Genomic DNA, 25710 nt, shown 5'->3' with positions numbered 1-25710 from the left:
CAAAAGCCACTATATTTGTACACTTTAAAATGGTGGATTTTACAGTGTGCAAATAAATTAAAAATGCAGTAACAATACGATAAAAATACAGGAAAAAAGCAGATGAAACATTAAGAATAAAGTACATATCTTCTTGGATCCATCCCTGCAAGAAGATTGTAATTCCCACTTCACTCCATAGGTTTGGGTACGTGATTTGCTTTGGCCAATAAAACCTAAGTAGAACTTATGTGGATCACTCCCTAACAGATACTTTAAGGTATTTCCACTCTATCTCTTTTCCATTTGCTGCAAGTCTGGTTGTTCCTGGTTAGGGACAGGACATTGGTCCTGGAATGAAGAAGTGTGGAACAAAGATGTACTCAACCTGCAGTTTGAGATGAACATGAAATGTGAGGAAGAAATAAAGCTTTGTTAGTGTAATTTTTTAAAAAGTAAATGGTCCAAATATTCCAATTAAAAGGGAAAGATCATTGGTTTGTATTTTAAAAAGCAACACCCAACTATATCCTGCCTACCAGACAAACTTTAAGGATAAAGAAAAAAGAGAAGGAAGGATGGAAAAAATATATAAAATTTTACCACTATTCAAGAGAAAGCTACTATGACTATATGAGATAAAGTCGATTTCTCTTTTTAAGATTGATTGATTTACCTTTTAGAGAGAGAGAGAGCTTGCACAAATGAGAACATGGGGGATGGGGGGAGAAAGAGAGACAGGCTCAAGCAGACTCCCTGCTGAGACCAACATGGGGCTCAATCTCACTATCCCAAGATCATGACCTGAGCCAAAACCAAGAGTTGGACCCCCAAATGACTGAGCCACTCAGGTGCACGGAGATAAAGACAATTTCTTTTCTTTTCTTTTCTTTTTTTAGGATTTCCTGTAAGGAATTTTTTTTAATTTAAATTCAAATTACTTAACATATAATGTATTACTAGTTTCAGAGGTAGAGGTCAGTGATTCATTAGTCCTATATAATACCCAGTGCTCATTACATCACATGCCCTCCTTGAAGTCCAACATCCAGTTACCCCATCCCCCCACCTCTCTCCCCTCCAGCAACCCTCAATTTGTTTCCTATTATTAAGAGTCCCTTATGGTTGAGCACAGGCTGCTGGGAAGATGGCAGAGTAAAGGAACCCTGGCTTACCTCTTGTCACATGGCCATCTAGAGAACACCCACATTGGCATAAATAACCCAGAAAGCAACCCGAAGACTGGCAGAACAGACTCTCCATAGCCAGATGTAGACAAGAGGCCACAGCAATGCAGATCCACCCCCTCTGACTACTCTTGGCAAGATCCCATCAAAGCAGTGCCACAAGCCTGGCAGTGTGCAAGCAGCCCAAAGAAGGGTCAACACCACTCCAAAGTGAGTCCTGCTCCAGAGAGAGGGGAAGATAACCACACACAGTCTGACTGTGACCACAGCAGTGGACTGGGGACAGGTAGCTGGTCTGACTGCAGGCCCCACCCACCAACAAAAGCTTCTCAAGGGGCAACACATGGAAAGTGCCCCGCAGTTTGGTGCTACTTCATCTCTGGCAAACACCTGGTCTTACTCAACTCAAGCCCAAGGAAGTCCCAGGCCAGCCCACTAACAACACAGGCACCAAACTCTGCCTACAACAGGCAGAGAGCCATTGCAGACTGGACTGAAGGCAAACACAGGTCCACCACAATGGGAGGAGACCCCTGTAGCAATGCACATAGGAGATACCCCTAAAGTACCATTTTCTGGTGAAAAGGAGACATTGTACTGCAGGGCACTACAGGACCTCTTCTTCATAAAGCCACTACTTTCAAGTGTGGGAGATGTAGCTGACTTTCCTAACACATAGAAACAGACACAGCAATAGACAAAATGAGGAGACAGAGGAATATGTTCCAAATGAAAGAGCAGAACAAAATCATTGCAAAAGACCTACAAAAAATGGAGATAAGTAATCTGTCTGATAGCGAATTTAAAGGTATGCTCATAAAGATACTCGCTAGAACTGAGAAAGGAGTGCAGGACTTCCATGAGACCTCCACCAAGAGCTAGGAAACCAAAAAAGAACCAGTTAGAGGTACTGAACTCACTAAATGAAAATTAAAAAAGACCACCTGGAATAAACAGCAAACAAGAGGAAGTAGAAGAATGGATCAGCAACCTGGAGGACAGAATAATGGAAAGTAATCACGCTGAGCAGATGAGAGGGGGGAAAATACTCAAAATGAGAACAGACCCAAGGAATTCAGCAACACTGTCAAGCACAACAGTCACATGACAGGGATCCCAGAAGGAGAAGAGCAAGAAAAGGGGCAGAAGATTTATTTGAAGAAATAATAGCTGAAAACTTTCTGATCTGGGGAAGGAAAGAAATATCCAGATCCAGGAGGCACAGAGAGCCCCCAACAAAACCAACCCAAAGAGGTCTGCACCAAGACACAAAGTAAATAAGATGGCCAAAAGTAGTGATAAAGAGAGAATTTTAAAAGCAGCAAGAGACAAGAAACCAGTTACATACAAGGGAAACCCTATAAGGCTATCAGTGAGTTTTTCAGCAGAAACTTTGCAGGCCAGACGAGAGCGGCATGATATATTCAAAGTGCTAAAAGTAAAAAATCTACAGCCAAGAATACTCTATCCAGCAAGGCTTTCATTCAGAATAGAAGGAGAGATAGTGTCCCAGAAAAATAAAAGTTAAAAGCAAAACCAGCCACGTCCCTGTCACACATGATGCCATCAGCCTGTGGGTCCCAAATTCACAGTCCAGATGCCCCCCTGCCTGAGTCAGCATGTATGCCCTGCCAGCTGCTCAATGCCAAGTTAACACACATTCACCTCGGATTGACAAGGACTCAAACTGACACTCTTCCCCTCAAATTCCAGCCCCTGTGTTCAAGTTTGTGCACAAAAGTGATATATACATATACATATGATATACATAATTATAACAGCAGAATGAAGCAACCCAAGTAGTGACACTAATTCTGTGGAATATATAACGGGTAAAAGAAATGTGCTAGGCTGAGAACGTCTCTAGCAAGCACATCAAAGAACAATACATACAGCATGATTCTGGTTAGTAAAAGAAACAAACATGGGGAAAATAAAACAAGATGAAATCAGAGAGGGAGACACCCCATAAGAGACTCTTAATCATAGGAAACAAACTGACAGTTGCTGGAGGGGAGGGAGGTAGGAGGATGGGTAACTGGGTGATAGACATTAAGGAGGGCACTGGATGGAATGAGCACTGGGTATTATATAAGACTGACATCACTGAACCTTACCTCTGAAACTAATAATATACTTAATTAATTGAATTTAAATTAACCCCCCCCAAAAAAACACGACTTTCTTATGGTTTGTCTACCTCTTTGATTTCACCTTGTTTTATTTTTCCTCTCCTCCCCTATGATCCTGTTTTGTTTCTTAAATTCCACATATCAGTAAGATCATATGATAATTGTCTTTCTCTGATTGACTTATTTCGCTTAACATAATACCCTCTAGTTCCATCCACGTTGTTGCAAAAGGCAAGATTTCATTTTCTCTGATGGCCGAGTAATATTCCATTGTATATATACTACATCTTCTTTATCCATTCATCTGTCGATGGACATCTGGGCTCTTTCCATAGTTTGGCTATTGTGGATATTGCTGCTATCAACATTGGGGTGCAGGAGCCCCTTCGGATCTCTACATTTGTATCTTTGGGGTAAATCTCTAGTAGTGCAATTGCTAGGTCATAGGGTAGCTCTATTTTCAACTTTTGAGGAACCTCCATACTGCTTTCCAGAATGGCTGCACCAGCTTGCATTCCCACCAAAAGTGTGAGAGGGTCCCCCTTTCTCCACATCCTCGCCAACATCTATTATTTCCTGACTTGTTCATTTTAGCCATTCCAACCGATGTGAGGTGGTATCTCATTGTGGTTTTGGTTTCGATTTCCCTGATGCTGAGTGATGTTTGTTGGCCATTTGTATGTCTTCTTTGGAGAAATGTCTGTTCATGTCTTCTGCCTATTTCTTGACTGGGTTATTTGCTTTTTGGGTGTTGAGTTTGAGAAGTTCCTTATAGATTTTGGATACTAGTCCTTTACCCGATTAGATGTTTGCAAATATCTTTTCCCATTCTGTTGGTTGTCTTTTGGTTTTGTTGATTGTTTCCTTTGTTGTGCAAAAGCTTTTTTCTTGATGAAGTCCTAGTAGTCCCAATTTTTGCCTTTGTTTCCCTTGTCTTTGGAGACGTCCAATCTAGCAAAAAAGTTGCTGTGGCCAAGGTCAAAGAGGCTGCTGCCTGTGTTCTCCTCTAGGATTTTGATGGATTCCTGTCTCATATTTAGGTCTTTCATCCATTTTTAGTCTAGTTTTGTGTATGGTATAAGGAAATGATCCAGTTTCATTCTTCTGCATGTGGCTGTCCAATTTTCCCAACACCATTTGTTGAAGAGACTATCTTTTTTTTCCACTGGATAGTCTTTCCTGCTTTGTCAAAGATTAGCTGACCATAGAGTTGAGTGTTCATTTCTGGGTTCTCTATTCCGTTCCATTGATCTATGTGTCTATTTTTGTGCCAGTACCATACTATCTTAATGATTACAGCTTTGTAATAGATCTTGAAGTCCGGGATTGTGATGCCACCAGTATTGGGTTTTTACTATTCCTTTGACTATCAGAGGTCTTTTCTGGTTCCATATAAATTTTAGGATTATTTGTTCCAGGCTGTGGAAAAAAATTTATGGTATTTTGATAGGGATTGCATTGAATGAATAGATTGCTCTGGGTAGCAAAGACATTTTAACAATATTTGTTCTTCCAACCCATGAGCATGGAATGTTTTTCCATTTCTTTGTGACTTCCTCAATTTCTTTCATGAATCTTCTATTGCTTCCTGAGTACAGATCCTTTGCCTCTATGGTTAGGTTTATTCCTAGGTATCTTATGGTTTTTGGTGCAATTGCAAATGGGATCAACGCCTTAATTTCTCTTTCTTCTGTCTCATTGTTACTGCATAGAAATGCAACTGATTTCTGTGCATTGATTTTACATCCTGCCACGTTGCTGAATTCCTGTGTGAGTTCTAACGATTTTGGGATGGAGTCTTTTGGGTTTTCCACATAGTGTATCATGTCATCTGTGAAGAATGAGAGTTTGACTTCTTCCTTGCCAATCTGGATGCCTTTTATTTCTTTTTGTTATTGTCTGATTGCTGAGGCTAGAACTTTTGGTACTATGCTGAACAACAATGATGACAGCGGATATCCCTGTGGTGTTCCTGACCTTGGAGAAAAAGCTCTCAGTTTTTCCCCATTGAGAATGATATTCGCTGTGGGCTTTTTGTACATGGCTTTTGTGATATTAGATATGTTCCCTCTATCCCTACACTGTTAAGAGTTTTAATCAAGAAAGCTTGCTGTACTTTCTCATATGCTTTTTCTGCATCTATTGAGAGGATCACATGGTTCTTGTCCTTTTGTCCTTTCTTTTATTAATGTAGTGTATCACACTGATTGATTTGCAGATGTTGAACCACCCCTGCAGCCCAGGAATAAATCCCACTTGCTTATGGCAAATAATCCTTTTAACGTACTGTAGTATCCTATTGGCTACTATCTTGGTGAGAATTTTTGCATCCATGTTCATCAGTGATATTGGTCTGTAATTCTTCTTTTTGGTGGGGTCCTTGTCTGGTTTTGGGATCAAGGTAATACTGGCCTCATAGAAAGAGTTTGGAAGTTTTCCTTCCATTTCTATTTTTTGAAACAGCTTCAAAAGAACAGGTATTAATTCTATAAAGTCTATTTCTTTTTTTTTTATAATTTTTTATTATGTTAGTCACCATACAGTACATCCCAAGTTTTTGATGTAAAGTTCCATGATTCATTACTTGCGTATAACACCCAGTGCACCATGCAATATGTGCCCTCCTTAATACCCATCACCGGCCTATCCCAATCCCCTCCCCTCTAAAGCCCTCAGTTTGTTTCCCAGAGTCCACAGTCTCTCATGGTTCATTCCCCCTTCTGTTTATCCCCCCTTTCTTCTTCCCTTTCTTCTCCTACCAATCTTCCTACTTCTTATGTTCCATAAATGAGTGAAACCATATGATAATTGTCTTTCTCTGCTTGACTTATTTCGCTTAGCATTATCTCCTCCAGTCCCATCCATGTTGCTGCAAATGTTGTGAAATCGTTCTTTTTGATGGCTGAGTAATATTCCATTGTATATATGGACCACAGCTTCTTAATCCAGTCATCTGTTGAAGGGCATCTTGGCTCCTTCCACAATTTAGCTATTGTGGACAATGCTGCTATGAACATTGGGGTGCATATGGCCCTTCTCTTCACTACGTCTGTATCTTTGGGGTAAATACCCAGTAGTGCAATGGCTGGGTCATAGGGTAGCTCAATTTTTAACTTTTTAAGGGACCTCCACACTGCTTTCCAAAGTGGCTGTACCAACTTGCATTCCCACCAACAGTGTAAAAGGGATCCCCTTTCTCCACATCCTCTCCAACATTTGTTGTTTCCTGCCTTATCAATTTTTGCCATTCTAACTGGCACAAGGTGGTATCTCAATGTGGTTTTGATCTGAATTTCCCTGATGGCTAATGATTTTGAACATTTTTTCATGTGTCTGTTAGCCATTTGTATGTCTTCATTGGAAAAGTGTCTGTTCATATCTTCTGCCCATTTTTTGATTTGATTATTTGTTTCCCGTGTATTGAGTTTGAGAAGTCTTTGTAGATCTTGGATACTAATCTTCATCTGTAGTGTCATTTGCAAAAATCATACGTTATCTCGGAATTAAGTTAACCAGAGATGTAAAGTTCTAGGAACTACAAATCACTCTTGAAAGACATTGAGGAAGACACAAAAAGATGGAAAAATATTCCATACTCATGGATCAGAAGAATAAACATAGTTAAAATGTCTATGCTACCCAGAGCAATCTACACTTTCAATGCCATCCCGATCAAAATACCAATGACACTTTTCAAAGAACTGGAACAAACAGCCCTTAAATTTGTTTGGAACCAGAAAAGGCCCTGAATCGCCAAGGAGTTGTTGAAAAGAAAAAACAAAGCTGGGGGCATCACAATGCCGGATTTCAAGCTATACTACGAAGCTGTGAACACAAAGACAGCATGGTACTGGCAAAAAAACAGACACATAGACCAATGGAACAGAACAGAGAACCCAGAAATGGACCCTTGGCTCTTTGGGCAACTAATCTTTGACAAAGCAGGAAAAAGCATCCAGTGGAAAAAAGACAGTCTCTTCAATAGTGCTGGGAAAATTGGACAGCTACAAGCAAAAGAATGAAACTTGACCACTCTCTCACACCATACACAAAGATAAACTCCAAATGGATGAAAGACCTCAATGTGAGACAGGAATCCATCAAAATCCTAGAGGAGAACATAGACTGCAACCTCTTTGACATTGGCCATAGCAACTTTTTTCATGACACATCTCCAAAGGCAAGAGAAACAAAAGAAAAAATGAACTTGTGGGACTTCATCAATATAAAAAGCTTCTAAATAGCCAAGGAAACAGTCAAAAAAACTAAGAGGCAGCCCACAGAATGGAAGAAGATATAAAGTCTATTTCTAAGCAAACAATATTACAAGGGATAAAGAAGGCATTTCAGGGGCGCCTGGGTGGCACAGCGGTGAAGCGTCTGCCTTCAGCTCAGGGCGTGATCCCAGCGTTGTAGGATCGAGCCCCACATCAGGCTCCTCTGCTATGAGCCTGCTTCTTCCTCTCCCACTCCCCCTGCTTGTGTTCCCTCTCTCGCTGGCTGTCTCTATCTCTGTCAAATAAATAAATAAAATCTTTAAATAAAAAAAAAAAAGAAGGCATCTCAAAAGACAGCATAACAAACCCAAACGTTTATATGCTTAAAAATACAACCTCAAATTACACGAAACAAAGACTAAAAGAATTTAAAGAGAAACAGACAAATCCACAGTTATAGTTGGAGGTTTCAGTACTCCTCTGTCAATATCTGATATCACAAGGAAACAGGAAACCAGCAAAGATATAGTAGACTTAACATTATCAATCAAATTTAATTGATCAGTGTTAACAGAATACTCCACCAAACGAGAGCTGAATATACCTTCTTCTCAAATTCACATAAAATGTTTACCAAAGTAAGACCATATTCAGGACCATAAAACAAGTCTCAATAAATTTAAACAGCTATTGCTAAAGCAGGGCTTGAAAAGAAATGTACAGCACCAAACATTTATATTAGGAAGGACAATACAAGGACAGAGATATTACATAAAACTGTCAAAAATCCCAAGACAACTACAGACCAATATCCACTATGAACACAGATGCAAAAATTCTAAATATAATTTTAGTAGATCAAATCCAACAATATTTTATAAAGACAATATATTACGACCAAGTGGGTTTATCCCAGGAATGCAAAGTTGGTTTAACATTCAAAAATCAATGTAATTCACCATATTAAACTATAAGAGGAACACCACATGATCGTTTCAGGAAAAGCATTTGACAAAATCCAACACCTATTTCTTTTAAACTCTAAGCAAACAAGGAAGAAAAAGGAACTTCCTCAATCTGATAAAAGCCATCTACAAAAACCTACAGTAAACATAGTTAATGCTTTATCCCTAAGATCAAGAAAACAAGAATGTATGTTCACTACTTATATTCAAATTTGTATTCGAGATGCTGGCCAGTTGCAGTAAGGCAAGACAAAGAAATAAAGGTACCCAGATTGGAAAGGAAGAAATAAAACATACAAAATCTCATGGAATCTAAAAACAACAACAACATAACCTACCAGAACAAGTTTAGCAAGGCAGTGGGATACATAAGGCAATATAGTTCCAATCAAAATCTCAGCAAGTATTTTTGTGGAAATTAACAACTTGATGTAAAATACACATGGGAATGCTAAGTTCCAAAAGTAGTCAAAATGAGAGAACTAAGTTGGAGGATTAACACTACCTGATTTCAAGACATAAAGTCACAGTAATCAAGACAGTACCACATTGGCATTAAGACAGAAAACGGTAGAGTAAGTCTAGAAATAGGCCTATATATACAATAACTAATTTTTGACCAAAGCTCAAAAGTACTTAAGTGAAGAAAGGATAGCCTTTTCAACAAATGGTACAGGAACAATTAAATATGCATATTCAAAAAATGAATTTTGATCTGTACTTTGCTCCATATACAAAAGTAAGTCACAATGGATCAGACCTAAAAATAGAACTTAAAACTATAAAACTTATGTAAGAAAATATGATTCAAGTTGTGTGACCTTGAATCATCAAAAGCACAACCCATAAAAGAACAATTTCAAACTGGACTTCATCAAAATTTAAAACTTACGTTCTTCAAAAGATACTATTAAGAGAATAAGCTACAGACTGGGAAAAAAATATTTTAAAAGCATGTATCTAATAAAAGCATATATCTGATAAAGAACTCATATCCCAAATATACAAAGAACTCTTAAAATACAAAGATACGAAAGCAAACCACCTAATATTTAATGGGCAAAAATTTCAAACAGAGAAGATACATCAATGGCAAATAAGGACATGAAAAGATGCTCAACGCCATTAGGAAATGCAAATTAAAAATACAAGATACAAATACCTGTTGGAATGGCTAAGATTAAAGACTAACCATACCAAGTATCAGCAAGGATGTAGATGAACTAAAAATTTCATACACTGATGGTGGGAATGTGAGAAAGTATAGGCCCTTTGGAAACAGTTTGACAGTTCAATGTGCACCTATCATATAAACCAGCCATTCCAATCCTAGGTATCTGCCCAGGAGAAATGAAGCATATATCTATGTATACAAAGGTTTGTATAAATAAATAATGTTCACAGCATTTCATAACAAAAAGCAAATAAACTATGACATATCCACACAAAAGAATACTACTAATCAATTAAAAATGAACTATTCATACACATTACAACATGGATGAATCTCAAAATAATTATTCTGAGTAAAATACTCCATTCAAAAAAAGTACATACTGTATTATTCCATTTCTATAAAATTCTAGAAAATGCAAATTAATCTATAGTAACTGAAAGCAGATCAATGGCTGCCTAGGGATGGAAACGGGATAATGGATATGTTCATTTTCTTGACTTTGGTGATTATTTCACAGATATATACATATGTCAAAATCTATCAAACTGCACACCTTAAGTACATGTACTTTATTATGTCAATTATACGTGAAAAAAGCTCTTAGAAGTTGTCTCTGTGGGGCGCCTGGGTGGCTCAGTCAGTTAAGCATCTACCTTTAGCTCAGATCATGATCCCAGGGTCCTGGGATAAAGTCCCGCATCAGGGTCCCTGCTCAGTGGGGAATCCGCTTCTCCCTTTCCCTCTACCACTGCTCCCCCTGCTTGTGCTCACTCTCTGTCAAATAAATAAATAAATATCTTGAAGAAAAAAAAAAAAAAAAGAAGTTGTCTCTGTTACTACCCTTAAAGCCAGTGGTAGTATACATCTTGACTGAACACAAAAGGGGGTCTCTTCCAGTAATTCTTTTGTAGCTGATGGCCAAAAGAGCTTCTGATAATATAGTGAAGGACACACAGGGTCCATAGTATACATTTTCAACAAACTACTATTCTATTTCATTCCATTAAGAGAGAAGGATACTTTGGCTCCCATTAATAAATTGAATGAAGAGATTTCCCACTCTAAACCATAAATCAGGTATCTACCCTAAATTAAATTACTTTACAGATTAACTAAAGGGGGCTAGTTTGAGAATTTAAATCAGAAATGGTAGCTTTAGGGGCACCTGGGTGGCTCAGTGAGTTAAGCATCTGCCTTCAGCTCAAGTCATGATCCCAGGGTCCTAAGATCAAGCCCCATGTCTTGTCAAGCTCCCTGCTTAGCATGTGGCCTGCTTCTCCCTCTGCCTCTGTCCTTCCACCTCCCCTACCCGCCCACCCCGACTTGTGCTCTCTCTCAAATAAAATCTAAAAAAAAAAAAAAAAAAAAAAAAAAAAAGGAAAAAGGAAAAAAAATGGTAGTTTTATTTGCCTTAAAAAAAATTCTAAAATTCAGGAACAATTTAGGGAATTTGCTGTATTAAGAAAACAAATCTCTAAAGCTATCTGAGCCAGAAGAAAACTTTAGTACAACTTTAGTTTTAAGATCAACTCCTCCAAAAAAAAACTTGAATACTTTTGTTAAGTAATTTTGATAAACAAGGAGCCAAAGACTAGAAAATAAACATTCTTAATATGAGTAAATTTTGATTATGGCATATATATATAAATGAATGGTTGAGCTCATATAACTGCAGAGAAAGAAAAGCCAAGCAACCTCACTCACCTATTTTGCTCCTCCAATTTAGCCAGGAGTTCTAAGTCGTCTGGACTCAACTGTGAAGGGGAAGATGGTGAAAGGGCTGGCGTGGATAGTGTGGTAGATGAGGATGTAGTGTGTAATGAGGCAGATGGACTTGCCACCTGACTGGCCATCTGACTGACTGTATGTGATACTGTGTTCTTCACCCATGAGAGAGTAGAACTCAGCTTTTCTGCAACCTTGTCTGTCGCCACCTATGGATAAAAATGAAAGTTGAATATATTTTAGTTTTATTGCATTCATCACCAAGAACATGATAACCCTGCTAAGTTTTACTTAATAACCACCATCACAATATTTGCTTTGAGGTGATAAAGGTAAAACTTACTTTAGCAACGATCATCCTAACACCCGACTTTTGGAAAATATTTCAGTTCTGCAATATGAACAAACTAGAACAGCTTTTTCCAAACTACAGGCTAAAATCCATCAGGGAGTAATAAAATCAGTATGATAGGTAACGCCAGCATTTTTAAAAATGAAAAAGAACAGAAAGTATCAGTGTAAATAAATACTGTCTTATGAAATCGTTGTTTCAGTTACATGTACGTATTAAAACTATGTACTACCTATAATATATTTATGGGTATATTTAGTTAGGATATAAAATGTATTCTGTAGTCAAAAACATCTGAAAGTGAAGGAATTAAAACATGTCCATTGAGTGATGAGGATAGAGAAATGCTGTAACATGACTAATAATTCAACAAAAACTGGGGTTGCTTAGCCTAAATAAGATGTATGGAGACCCATGATACCTGTCTCCAAACAGCTAAAGAATATTTTTATACAAGAGGGACTTCTTCTAGAGGAACAAAATTATGATAAATGGTTGAGTTAGTAGAGTAGAAGAGATGCAAGGCACAATTCTCACATAGTTGTAACTAATCAGAAATAGAATGGGATGCCTAGAAAGAGTAGACATCCCCACCAATGGTTATAACAAAGCAGCTATTGTAAGAGCCAAATGTCAGAGTTGAAGATAACTTTCTGTTTTAAATGGGCAACCAGAATTTTAAAAACCCTTAAGATCCCTCCTATCCTTAAGATTAAGTGAATTACACATATGTCCATAAAGTCATCATAAATTATGTCCATCGCCTAAGCAGGTATGTATACAAATTCAGCTGAAAAAATAGAATATACATAAATAATATTCAAACATGGCATTATCACTTCACTAATGAAAAATGTAATAGCCATATTTGAATACCTATATAAAACTAAACATTCTTAATTATACGAGTTTACAAAATAAGGTGTTAATAGGCTTTTTAAGGGACTGTATTTTCTAAAAACTATCATGAAAAGAACTTCTTGACCGTGAAGTACTTAGATATATAAAAGCTAAAAACTATGACGTGCTTTCATGTGCTTCGAGAAGATCTTAAATTTTATGTCACAGGTAAATGGCTAAAGCATTGCAAATTATTTTTGGATTCAGCACAGTCTCGGCTAATCTTAGTTATACATAGCAATTCATACACACAGAAATTAAAATACCGAGGCATACAATCCCACCAAGACTATTTTAGCAAACACTATTCTCTTCATGGGTTGCCCAAGGCTTTTTTTCTCACCTCAATACATTGATGATTCTCTCTCTTTCCCCAGCAGGATACTTTGATGCAAGGAAAGGATAAAATGGAAAAGGGATTCTAAGGTCAGAGTTATACAATTCAATATGAGGCTGGAACTTCTAGGACAAAAATTTGATTACAAGTGCTGAAAAGGCCAAAAGTTTTATTAACCTTAGAATACCTCTCATTTTCAGGAACTCGTTTTAGAATTTACTTCTCTTGGAAACAGCATTATAGAAGGGATTAGGGGACTCTTAATGTTGAGGGAAGAAACCCTAAGAAAGACAAGCAGGATACAGTATGGGACCCAAGGAAAAGAAGCAAGGGGCAGATCATTTAGGCTTCCAGGCAAAAGAAGTCCTCACCAATGTATAGACAAGCAGCACAGCTCCTCAGGGCAAAAAGCCAGACAGGAACCAAAGAATAGGAGCTATGGTAGACCACAAGATAGCCTATTGTGATTTGTTATCCTATTGATCTTTCTACCTAATTACAACCACAAATTCAATTATCAAGATGGCACTAATTGGCATCCCCAAATCACAGTAAACAGAAAACCTAACACACAAAATTTACAGAAAAATGTTACCTCTTATTAATACCAACCATTAATTTCAAATATGCTTACAACTTTCAAAAATTAATACTTCACATTTCCATTACATAAAAGTTCTCTACCAGAGTTAACTGTAGGAAAGGCAAAAGATTCCTACTATTTGCTTTCATTTATCAAAACAAATAAATTTATCATACCCCTTCTGCACACCGTAGCAACAGGCTTCCATTTAAAGAGTTTGGAATAACCAAGAGCACAATCCTGACATCCTTTCAACTTTGCTGAAATTCAGCTGATATGAGATTCAATTTAGAACTACTGAAGGCTCAATAACTCATCTTCATATGTTAAATACTGAAATATAACCGGAGTATTTAATTGGAGTTGCACTTTAATAAAGTTTCATACTCATGGTTCTAGAAATCCCATAGGACTGATTCATTTTTCATATATCATCATGTTCTATTTTTCTTTTAACTCTACAGTACTTTTCCAAATCTCCACCCTGTCACCTCTAAATCTCCTTCCCTCATCCTATGGTAAACTGAGGTCATGAAGACATAGTAAATCTGACAATGCCATTACATCACAAAGTTCCTGTCTACCTCATAGAGGGGTTATGCATTTATTTTTATACATGAACATACTCTAAAAAGGTTAAAACCATCATTAAAAATGCTTAGTAATCAGGCACAAATGACCACATATTGTAGACTCCACTTATATAAAATGTTCAGAATAGGCAAATCCAGAGACAGAAAGTAGATCAGTGACTTCAAGGGCCTACGGGAATGACTGCTAATGTACATGGGATTTCTTTTTTGAGTGACAAAAATGTTCTGGGATTGGATTGTGGTGATGGTTACACCATTTTGTGAGTATACTAAATGCCACTGAACTGCACACTTTAAATGAGTGGATGGATTTATGGTATGTGCATTATCTCAATTGTAAAAGGGCTTAGTCAATCTCAGGAAACTACATAATATATGATTCCAACCATACAAAAAAAGGCAAAACAATGGAGACAGTAAAAAGATCAGTAGTTTAAGGGGTTGGGAATAGGGGAGAGATCAACAGGCAGAGCACAGAGGATTTTTAGGATAGTAAAAATACTCTGTGTAATACCATCATTTGGATATGTGTCATTACACATTTGAGCAAATCCATACAATGCACAACAAACACTAAGAGTGAACCCTAATGTAAACTACAGATTTGGGGTGATTATGTGTCAATGTAGGTACATCACTCTGGTGGGGAATGCGTGTTCGGGAGCAGGGAGTATATGGGAAATCTCTGTACTTTCCACTCAATCTTGCTATGAATCTAAAACTGTTCTAAAAAAGTAAAACCTTAATAAAATAAAGTTCAATAGGAATCTTAGTTATTACTACAATATTTGAATAGGATCTCCCATGAAAACAATCATGGTTTCTCTACTGCTCTGTATTTTATTAAGTTATAAAGATGCTCTTAACTCCCCAAAATGACTATTTTTATTTTTTAATTTTTATTTTATTTTATTTTATTTTTTAAGATTTTATTTATTTATTCAAAAGAGACAGAGACAGCCAGCGAGAGAGGGAACACAAGCAGGGGGAGTGGGAGAGGAAGAAGCAGGCTCCTAGCGGAGGAGCCTGATGTGGGGCTCGATCCCATAACGCCGGGATCACGCCCTGAGCTGAAGGCAGACGCTTAACCACTGTGCCACCCAGGCGCCCCATAATTTTTATTTTATTTTAATTCCACTGTAGTTACCACACAGTGTTATATTAGTTTCAGATTACTATATAGTGATTTAACAATTTTGTATATTAGTGTTTATCAAGACAAGTGTACTCTTAATCCCCTTTACCTATTTCACCCACCCCTCAACCACCTCCCCTCTGGTAACTATCAGTTTGTTCTCTACAGTTAAGAGTCTGGAGGAGGGAACCTGGCTGGTTCACTCAGCAGAGCATGTAACACTCCATCTCAGGGTCATGAGTTCAAGCCCCATGTTGGGCATAGGGCCCTACTTTAAAAAAAAAAGTCTGTTTTTTTGTTTTGTCTCCTTTTTCCTGTTTGTTTCTTAAATTCCACATGAGTGAAATCATACTGTATTTGTCTTTCTCTGACTTATTTCACTTAGCATTATACTCAGCTCCATCCATGTTGTTGCAAATGGCAAGTTTTCTTTTTATGGCTGAATAATATTACATTATACACACACACACACACACACACACACACACACACACACACACCCCTATCTATCAATGGACACTAGGGCTGCTTCCATAATTTGGCTATTGTAAATAATGCTGCAATCAACATAAGGGTCCATATATCCTTTTCAGTTAGTGTTTTCGTATTCTCTGAGTAAATACCCATTAGTGCGATTATTGGATCATATGGGAATTCTAATTTTAATTTTTTGAGGAACCTCCATACTGTTTTCCATAGTGGCTATGCCAGTTTGCATTCCCATCCACAATGCAAGAGGGTTCCTTTTTCTCTACATCCTTGCTAACACTTGTTTCTTGTGTTTTTGATGTTAGCCACTCTGATATGTATGAGGTGAAATTTCATTGTGGTTTTGATGTTCATTTCCCTGATGACAGGTGATGCTGAGCACCTTTCAATTTGTCTGTTGGCCATCTGTATGTCTTCCTTGGAGAAATGTCTGTTCATGTCTTCTGTTCATTTTTAATTGTATTACATGTTATCTGGGTGCTAAGTTGTGTAAGTTCTTTATGTATTTTGGATACTAACCCTTTATCGGATATGTCATTTGCAAATATCTTTTCCCATTCTGTCAGTTGTCTTTTAATTTTGTTGATTGGTTCCTTTGCAGTGCAGAAGTTTTTATTTTGATACAGTCCCAATAGTTTATTTTTGCTTTTGTTTCCCTTGCCTCAGGAGACATATCTAGAAAAAATACTGCTATTGCCAATGTCAGAGAAATTACTGCCTATGCTCTCGTTTAGGATTTTTATGGTTTTAGGTCTCACATTTAGATGTTTAATTCTATTTTTTGTGTATGGTGTTAGAAAGTGGTCGAGTTTCATTCTTTTCCATCTAGCTGTCCAATTTTCCCAACATTATTTGCTGAAGAGAATTTTCCTTATTACATATTCTTGCCTCCTTTGTCAAGAACTAATTGACCACAAATCATGGGTTTATTTCAGGGTTTTCTATTCTGTTCCATTGTTCTATGTGTCTGTATTTTGTGCCAATACTATACTATTTTGATTACTATAACTTTGTAGTATATCTTGAAATCTGGGATTGTGCCATGTCTAGCTTTTTCTTTTTCAAGACTGTTGTGGCTATTTGGGGTCTTTTGTAGTTCCAAATTTTAAGACTGTTTATTCTAGTTCTGTGAAAAATGCTGTTGGTATCTTGACAGAGATTGCACTGTATCTGTAGATTGCTTTGGGTAATATGGACATTTATCAGTATCTTCGAATTTATGAGTATGGAATTTCTTTCCATTTGTTTATCTCATCTTTAATTTCTTTCATTGATGTTTTATAGTTCTCAGAGTACAGGTCATTCACCTCCTCCGTTAAATTTATTCCTAAGTATTTTACTATTATTAGGACAATTATAAATGGGATTATTTTCCTAATTTCTCTGCTGCTTCATTATTTGTGTATAGGAATGCAAAGGATTTCTGAATATTGATCTTGTATCCTGCAACCTTACTGAACTCATTTATCAGTTCTAGTACTTTTTTGGTGGAGTCTTTAGGTTTTCTATATATAATATCATGTCATCTGCAAATAGTAACAGTTTTACTTCTTCCTTACCAATTTGAATGCCTTTTATTCCTTTTTTCATGTCTGATGCTACAGCTATGACTTCTAGTACTATGCTGAATAAAAGTGATGAGAGTGGGGGTGCCTGGCAGTCGGTAAAGCATGCAACTCTTTATCTCAGGGTTGTGAGTTCAAGCCCCAAGCTGGGTCTGTTCAAACCTTCTATTTCTTCTTGATTCAGTTTTGGGAGGTCATAGGTTTCCAGAAATTTATCCATTTCTCTTAGGTTGTCCAATATGTTGGCATATAATGTTTCATGATATCCTCTTATAATCCTATTTCTGTGGTATCTGTTATTTCTCCTCTTCATTTCTGATCTCTCTCTCTCTCTTTTTTTTTTAATGACTCTAGCTAAAGGCTTATCAATTTTGTTGATCTTTTCAAAGAACCAGCTCCTGGCTTCACTGATCTGTTCTACTGGTCTTTTTTTTTTTTTTTAATCCATTCCATCACCTTGTATCTTTTGACTGTAGCATTAAGTCCAGAGTAATTATTGATAGCTATGTATTTACTGCCACTTTGTTACTTGCTTTATGGTTGTTTTTTGTAGTTCTCTGTTCCTCTCTTCCCTTGCTCTCTTCTCTCATGATTAGTTGGCTTCCTTCAGTGATATACTTGGGTTCCTTTCTCTTCTTTTTTTTCATACTTATTACTGGTTTTTAACTTGTGGTTACCACTCAGTTTGTATGTAACATCTTCTACATATAGCAGTCTATATTAAGTTGATGATCACTTAAGTTTGAACCCATTCTTTACTCTTCTCCCTCCCAACCCCCACCATGTTTTAGTTATATGGTGTCATACAGTATATCCTTTTATTTTGTGAATCCCTTGACTGATTTTTCAGATATACTTATTTTTACTGCTTTCGTGCTTCCTACTTTTCTTACTCTTACTTATGACCTTTTCTTTCCACTCAAAGAGTACCATTTAACATTTCTTGTAGAGCTGGTTTAGTGGTCAGGAACTCCCTTGTTTGTCTGGGAAACTCCTGATCTCTCCTATTCTGAATGATAGCCTTGCTGGATAGAGTATTCTTGGCTGCAGATTTTCTCCTTTCAGGACTTTGAATATATCATGCCACTTCCATCTGGCCTGCAAAGTTTTTCCTGAAAAAATCTGCTGATAGTATTATGGGGTTTCCCTTGCATGTAACTGTTATCTTCTGCAAATTTTAAAACTCTCTATCACTATTTTTGCAATTTTAAGTATAATGTGTCTTGGTCTGGACCTCCTTGGGTTGATTTTTGACTGCCTCAACCAATAACGTATAACAAAAATGATTACTGAGACTGACTTTTAGAACCCAGCCACCAAGCTGTTGAGAAACCTAAACTAGCCCACACAGGGACCACACAGAGAAGTCAAGTACAGGCATTCTGGCTAATAGCCCAGCTGGGGCCCCAGCATCAATCACTAGACAAGAATGTGAATACACTATCAAATGATTCTAGACCCTAGATGAAGAATCAACCCCAGCCTCTGAGTCTTCCCAGCTTCTCTGCTTCACAGGCATTTTGAAGCAGAGACAAGCCCTTCTCCCAATGCTCTGTCCAAATTCCTGACCCACAGAATCCATGGATGTACTAAAGCAATTATTTTAAGCCATTTAGTTTTATGGTGGTTTGTTATACAGCTATAGTACCTGGAACAGTATCATATTATCTCACAAAATTAAAATATTTAACAATACTTGAAATGAAACCATGAAATTAAAGTATAAATTATTAGTAAAGACATCATTCTGAACTTGTTTTTGAAGGGATCGAGGGCTCACATAGTTGAGAAATAACATCTTTTTACATACCTGTAGTGTGATATAAGTAGATACAAGGACAGTACATGAAGAAAAAAAAGTAGACATTAGTACCAGAGAATTAGATTAATGCTTCAGAGGCCTGAGGGTACAGCATTTAATTCAGTTAGGAAAATTTATCATTGATTTGTGGCTCAGAGTCAAATGCATTTAAACCACATCATTACTTTTCCACTGCTATTAAAACGGCATTTTGATTAGCATGCTAAAGCAATGCCAAGAAATAAGAATTTCAAGGAAGCCTTTTAACAAGTAGGCTATTTTCTTAAAGAATCTTGTTTTTTTGGGGCATGTGGGTGGCTCAGTCGGTTAAGCATCTGCCTTTGGCTCAGGTCATAATCCCAGGGTCCTGGGATAGAGCCCCACATGGGGCTCTCTGCTCAGCGGGGAGTCTGCTTTCTCCCTCTCCCTCTGCCTGCTGCTTTGCCTACTTGTGCTCTCTCTATGACAAATAAATTTTTTTAAAAAATCTTGTTTTCTGAGTGATACAGGATATAATTTGAAGACTTTATTATAAATATTTATATTTTCACTAACAGACTAAAATAAAGTAGAAACATTTCAGTAAAGATATACAAAAGAGCTTAAGCGGTTTGTAATTAAATTTACATTTTAAAAACTTGGGTCACAGCTATAAAAAGGAATGAAGTACTGACACATTCTTTAACATGGATAATCTTGAAAACATTATGCTAAGTCAAAGAAGCCAGTCACAAAAAACCACATATGATTCCATTTATAAGCAATGTCCAGAATAGGCATTACCTATAGACAGAAAGTTGATTAGTGATTGCTTAGAACTGCAGAGAGTGGAGAGACAGGGAGCTATAGCTAAAGGGTTCAAGGTTACTTTCTGGGCTAATGAAAAGCCACTGACTTGTACACTTTAAATGGAAAATTGTATAGTATGTGAATTATATATCTAGGAAGCTGCTTTTAAAAGTTTAGGTATGGACAAATTTTCCATAAAATAACAGAGCAGATTATGATGCACGGAATCCTTGACAACTCTCTTCATCTCTAACCAAGTTTATATTTTTGAACATGCCCACTTTAAAACCCTCTGACCTGCTCCACTCTGGACTGGTTGCTGTCTACCCCTGGTGCTCAACTGTCACCTGGGGATCTCCCTTCACTGTGATCCAGGTATTTCCTTCACCTTTCTTTGGGTTGGATAATATTTCCTAAACACCTTGTCTTTCTTCCTTTTTTTTTGATATATTCTCTCATTTTGGTGGGATACCTCCTCTCATAGCTTCCTGAAAGGTAAATTTAAGACAATGCCTATGTGAAAATATCTTTATTCTACTGTAACACTTGAAAATTTGGCTGCATTATAAACCAAATTAGAAATAATTTTCCCTCAGATTTTTGAAGACATTGCCTTCAGTTGCCTTTTACCTTTCATTATTTTCATTGAAGAGTCTGAAACCACTCTAATTATATTAATTATTCTATTTCCCTTCACCTCTGGGAACTTCTCCCTCTTCTCTTTGGTCCCTTAATTGTTAAAGTTTGCAATGAAATGCCTTAATGCAAATATTTTTTTAATTTTATTTTATTTAGCACTTTGATGGGCTCCTTTAACTTAGAAACTCATATCCTTCAGTTCTGGGAAGTTTTCCTAATTTATTTCTTTGATGATAAACTCCCTAGATCTCCTCTCTTTCTTAAATTATTATTCAACTATTATATTTCTAGGGTTGGATTTCTGATTTTACGTTTCCTCCCAATTTAATCACTACTTTCCACAAGTGCTCATCTCACACAGCCTCACTTGATATTGTTACAAAGCAGGACCCCTCAGTGGCTGAGCACCGGGGTTTGACATTACAGACCTGGTTCAACTCTCGCATCTCTACTTACTGCTGATATTAAGCCTTAGCTTCTTATTTGTAAAATAGAGATAATAATAGTAAAATGTACCCAAAGTACATGGCATATACCTAGCACTCAATAAATGCAGCTATTTTCCTACAATCATTTTTTTCTTTTTTCTTTTCTTTTCCTCTGGCTTATATAACAACATGTTCTTAGGGTTTTCCTTCTACTTCTCAGGAATCTTCTTTGTTGGGTCCTTTCTATGCTTTATCAGATGTTGTCCTCCACAAATATGTCTTTGGCCATTTTTTTTTATTCTAGGCTGGATCAATATGAACTCTGTATTCAGGTTCTAGTCATCTCTACCACTTACTAGCTGTGTTATGTTAGGCAATTTACTTAACCTCAATCCCTCATCTGAAAAAAGTGGATTAATAAGCATATCAATTGGGGTGCCTGGGTGGCTCAATGGGTTAAGTGTCTGCCTTGGCTCAGATCAAGATCCCAGGGTCCTGGGATAGAGCCCCTGCCTGAGGAATGTGCTTCTCCCTCGCCCTCTGCTCCCTGCACCCTGCCTGTGTGTGCTCTCACTCACTCTCTCTCTCAAATGAATAAAATCTTAAAAAAAAAAAAAAAAGGCATATCAATCCCCATGCTTTTCAGAAAATTAAACATTTTATGATACTTAGAACACTACCTGGCATAGTACTCAAATGTTTGCCATTATTACATTACTACTACTTCTACTGCCTCTGTTACTACTACTATTACTACTACCACTATGACTACTACTAAAAAGGCCCATCCACATGCTCCCAACAAATCTCCTAAGCTTCGTCAGAGATGTAAATTAACTATACATTTCAAAATTATATTTGGAATCTTGCTTGTTTCTTGTCCCCATTTCTAACAGTTTACAAAGAATTATCTCCTACTCCTCCTCCAGACCTCTGCTGTTACTGATGGTCTCGTAATCAGTATGTTACCAAGTATGTTAGTCACCCTTTGTTTTCTTTTTTGGGGGGGGAGGGGGGAGACAGCAAAGCAAAGTTTATTGAGTGACAGTAAAGTGATAGTACAAAGCTCCTGAAGAGGTAGGGGACCCAAGAGGGTTGCCTTCACCCTTTGTTTTCTTATATACAAATGCACAGCTGTGTAACTACGGAAGGGAAAAAAAAATTTATCAAAACTGCTCTTTGTGACAAGCATTCTTCCTACAGAGGTAATTTCTTAACGAATTTCACTCATAACTTAAGCGAGAGAGATACATGAATACTGACCAGCATAATGAGCCATATTCTGATAACCTTGGCACATTAAGGAATTGCCAAGAAAAATATACTGCCCAAACTGAAGGGAACAGTGGTTCATTTACAAGTATTTTAGCACCTGTTATTTCTGAGGTCTGACACTATTTAAAATACCTATCCCTACAAAGAAAAAAGGTATAGTATAAAAAAAAAACTCCTGAAGGAAAGGAATAGAGGTAATGTTTTTTAAAGATTATTTACAAAACATGACAACTCTCAAAAATCTAGGTGATATAATACATGAGTAGTGTGTCAAACTATTAGATGCAAAGTTTGAAGAACACCCTGAAATGCAGGCTAAATTCACAGATTTTTGCTTCATCCAATTGAATCTTAATTTCCAGGTATATACAACCAACTTCTTCAGCTTTTCTGCATATAAATAAAATGGGTACAGTCCTTTATAGTTTATAAAATAGTTTCACATAGTTTATCCTTAAAACAGATCTGAGAAGAAGACAGTCCCGTGTTACTCATTTGACAAGTATATTTATTCAGAACCTACACCAAAAGAGTACTTTACTGGGTGCTGAATACATATGAACATTTATCATAAAATAGACATGTTCTTTCTCCTCATGGAGCTAGTTAAAAAGTAAAAGACTGAACAAACAAATGCAGAGAAAGATATATGATATAAGGGCAACAAACAATAATTTAATAGAGTGGTTAAGGATTGTCTTTCTCAAGAGGAAATATTCAACTTAAGATCTAGAAGATGAGCAAGAAGCAGCCAGCTGTGCAAAGAGCTAGGCAAAAAAAAAAAGAGGGGGGGTGGATGGGGCACCTGGGTGGCTCAGTCTTTAAGCGTCTGCCTTCCGCTCAGGTCACGAGCCCAGGGTCCTGGGACTGAGACCCGCATTGGTCTCCCTGCTCAGCGGGAAGCCTGATTTTCCCTCTCCCATTGCCCCTGCTTGTGTTCCCTCTCTCGCTGTCTCTCTGTCAAATCAATAAATGAAATCTTAAATTTTTTTTTCTTTTCTGTAGCTTGCTTTATTGTAAGAATACAGTATAGAGGGGCGCCTGGGTGGCTCAGTTGTTAAGCGTCTGCCTTCGGCTCAGGGCGTGATCCCAGAGTCCTGGGATCGAGCCCCGCATTGGGCTCCCTGCTCCACTGGGAAGCCTGCTTCTTCCTCTCCCACTCCCCTGTTTGTGTTCCCTCTCTCACTGGCTGTCTCTCTCTCTCTGTCAAATAAATAAATAAAATCTTAAAATAATAAGACAGTATAGAATTCTTATGATATAGAAAATAAATAAAAATTGATTAATTAATTAATTAATTAATTTAAGAAAGGGGGTGGGGGATGACATGTACAAAGGCCATGAGGAATTTTAAAGCTTGGTGGGTTAGAGAAGGCTGTCCAATACAAATCCGAGGTGAACCACAAATGCAAACCACATTAGTTATTTTAAATTTTCTAGAAGCTATACTTTAGAAAGTAAAAAGAAAGTGAAGTTATATCTTTATTTAACCCAAATATATCCAGAACATTTCAACAGATAATATCTAATGAAATATTTTATATTCTTTAATACTAAGTCTGAAATTCAGTGTATATTTTATACTTATAGCACATCTCAATTCAGACTAGCTACAGTTCAAGTGTTCAATAGTTACATGTGGCTAGTGGCCTCCATATTGAACAACACAGGTGAGAAGAACTAAGAGGAGACCATTATGGCTAACACATAGTAATTTAAAGGGAAGTGTAGAAAGATGAAAAATCAATGGGTGCCCAATCACTAAGGGTCTTACAAGAAAGGAATTTGGAATCTACTTGGAGTACAACTGGAAGTCATGAGGGTTTTAAACATGCAAAGAAAAATTTGATCTTCTCTGTTTTATAAAGAGTGCTCTGCAACACCTGGGTAGCTCAGTTGGTTAAGCATCTGCCTTCAGCTCAGGTCAGGGTTCTGGGATTGAGTCCTGCATCAGGCTCCCTGCTGAGCAGGGAGCTTGCTTCTCCCTCTACCTGCGGCTTCCCCTGCCTATGTGTGCTCTCTCTCTAAAGAGTACTCTCTTTTTAAACAACAAATCACAGAAAATGAGAGCAGAAGTAGAGAGACTAGGCAGAAGACTGTTATAGAAAGCTAGGTGAGAAATAATTAAAGTTTAGGCAGGAGAGACAAAGAAAATAGATGCATGCAAGATATTATGGAAGTTGAAACAAATTAACTTTTTGATTAAGTGAATGTAGAGAATGAGAGAGAAAGAAAAATCATGAGTGTAATTTACTCTGACTTGAGCAACCAGTGGTGCCATTTCTGTGACTGAAGAAAGTCACATTCTGTCATTTGGCAGGGGGTGCTTGAGTTGATGGAACGGAATCGAGAATTTTTCCAAATAGAAAACAAGTTCGGAGAGGCTCACACTTACTAATAAATACTAAAAGTAAGACTCAAACCAGATATTCTAAAATTAGATATAATGACCTTTTGCTGGTAATATATTATCTTTCCATAATTCAAAAATAAAAATAATCCATTAGGATGTGGGTAAGTAATGCCTCCTGTACATACACCAGCAAAGTCCTCAATTAAAAGGGCTATAGGTCTTTTATAATTCTTTCGTATTTTGAAAAATGAAAAGAAAACATTTATCTTCAATTAATATGCCTAAGAGTCTAAAATTAAAATCTACAGATAACATTCCCTAACCCAAGGTCCAAAGAACAATAGTAAAGTAGAAGTCAAATATCAGAGCGCCTTGGTGCCTCAGCTGGCTAAGGGACAGACTCTTGATTTTGACTCAGATCGTGATCTCAGGATTGTGATAACGAGCTGTATATGGGGCTCTGCATGGAGCATGCTTAAGATTCTCTCTCCTTCTCCCTCTGTCCCTCCCTCACCCTCTCTCCCCCTCTCTTAAAAAAAAAAAAAAAAAGCAGCCAAATATCAAAATCAGTGCCAAACTCCTATAACCAAAGTAACAGTAGTAGTTCAGAAGTTGACCATGGCTACTCTTCAGAAGAAACAAGGTGGTCTTTACATGCTATCTGACAATGACTCAAAATCTGGCTACCTCAGCTTCAGGGATTTAATATTGCCTCTAAGTTCTTTACATCCAATACAACTCTATCAATTTCACTCAACAAATACTTAGTAAGGGTAAGGACAGGGCCAGGCATTGAGTGGGATGATGAGTAAGACACAGTTCCTATCTCGTCCTATCCTCAAGTAGCTCACCACTAATGGAATGTGAGGAGACAAACATGGAAACAATTGCAATACAATATGACAAACGCCACAAAAGTATATACAGTTGACCCTTGAGCAACACAGGGGTAAGGGGTGCTAACTCTCCCACTGCCTGTGCGGTCAAAAATCCATTTATAGGGGCACCTGGGTAGCACAGTCGTTAAACGTCTGCCTTCGGCTCAGGGCGTGATCCCGGTGTTCCGGGATCGAGTCCCACATCGGGCTC

General features: G+C 37.4%; 1 protein-coding gene across 2 annotated transcripts in view; it reads right to left on the bottom strand.

Annotated features, from left to right (window-relative positions):
• EVI5 (ecotropic viral integration site 5) overlaps nt 1-25710 on the bottom strand; it is a 191778-nt gene that overhangs the window by 144922 nt on the left and 21146 nt on the right. For both annotated transcript variants that reach the window (XM_040627036.1, XM_040627037.1), the window contains exon 2: nt 11362-11591. In XM_040627036.1, coding sequence (XP_040482970.1) covers nt 11362-11510 — 149 coding nt within the window. In that variant the 5' untranslated portion in view covers nt 11511-11591. The remainder of the gene's footprint in view (nt 1-11361; nt 11592-25710) is intronic.

Source organism: Ursus maritimus, unplaced genomic scaffold, assembly GCF_017311325.1.
Source record: "Ursus maritimus isolate PB19 unplaced genomic scaffold, ASM1731132v1 scaffold_12, whole genome shotgun sequence".
Lineage (NCBI taxonomy): Eukaryota > Metazoa > Chordata > Mammalia > Carnivora > Ursidae > Ursus > Ursus maritimus.
This window is presented reverse-complemented; position numbering and strand designations above follow the sequence as displayed.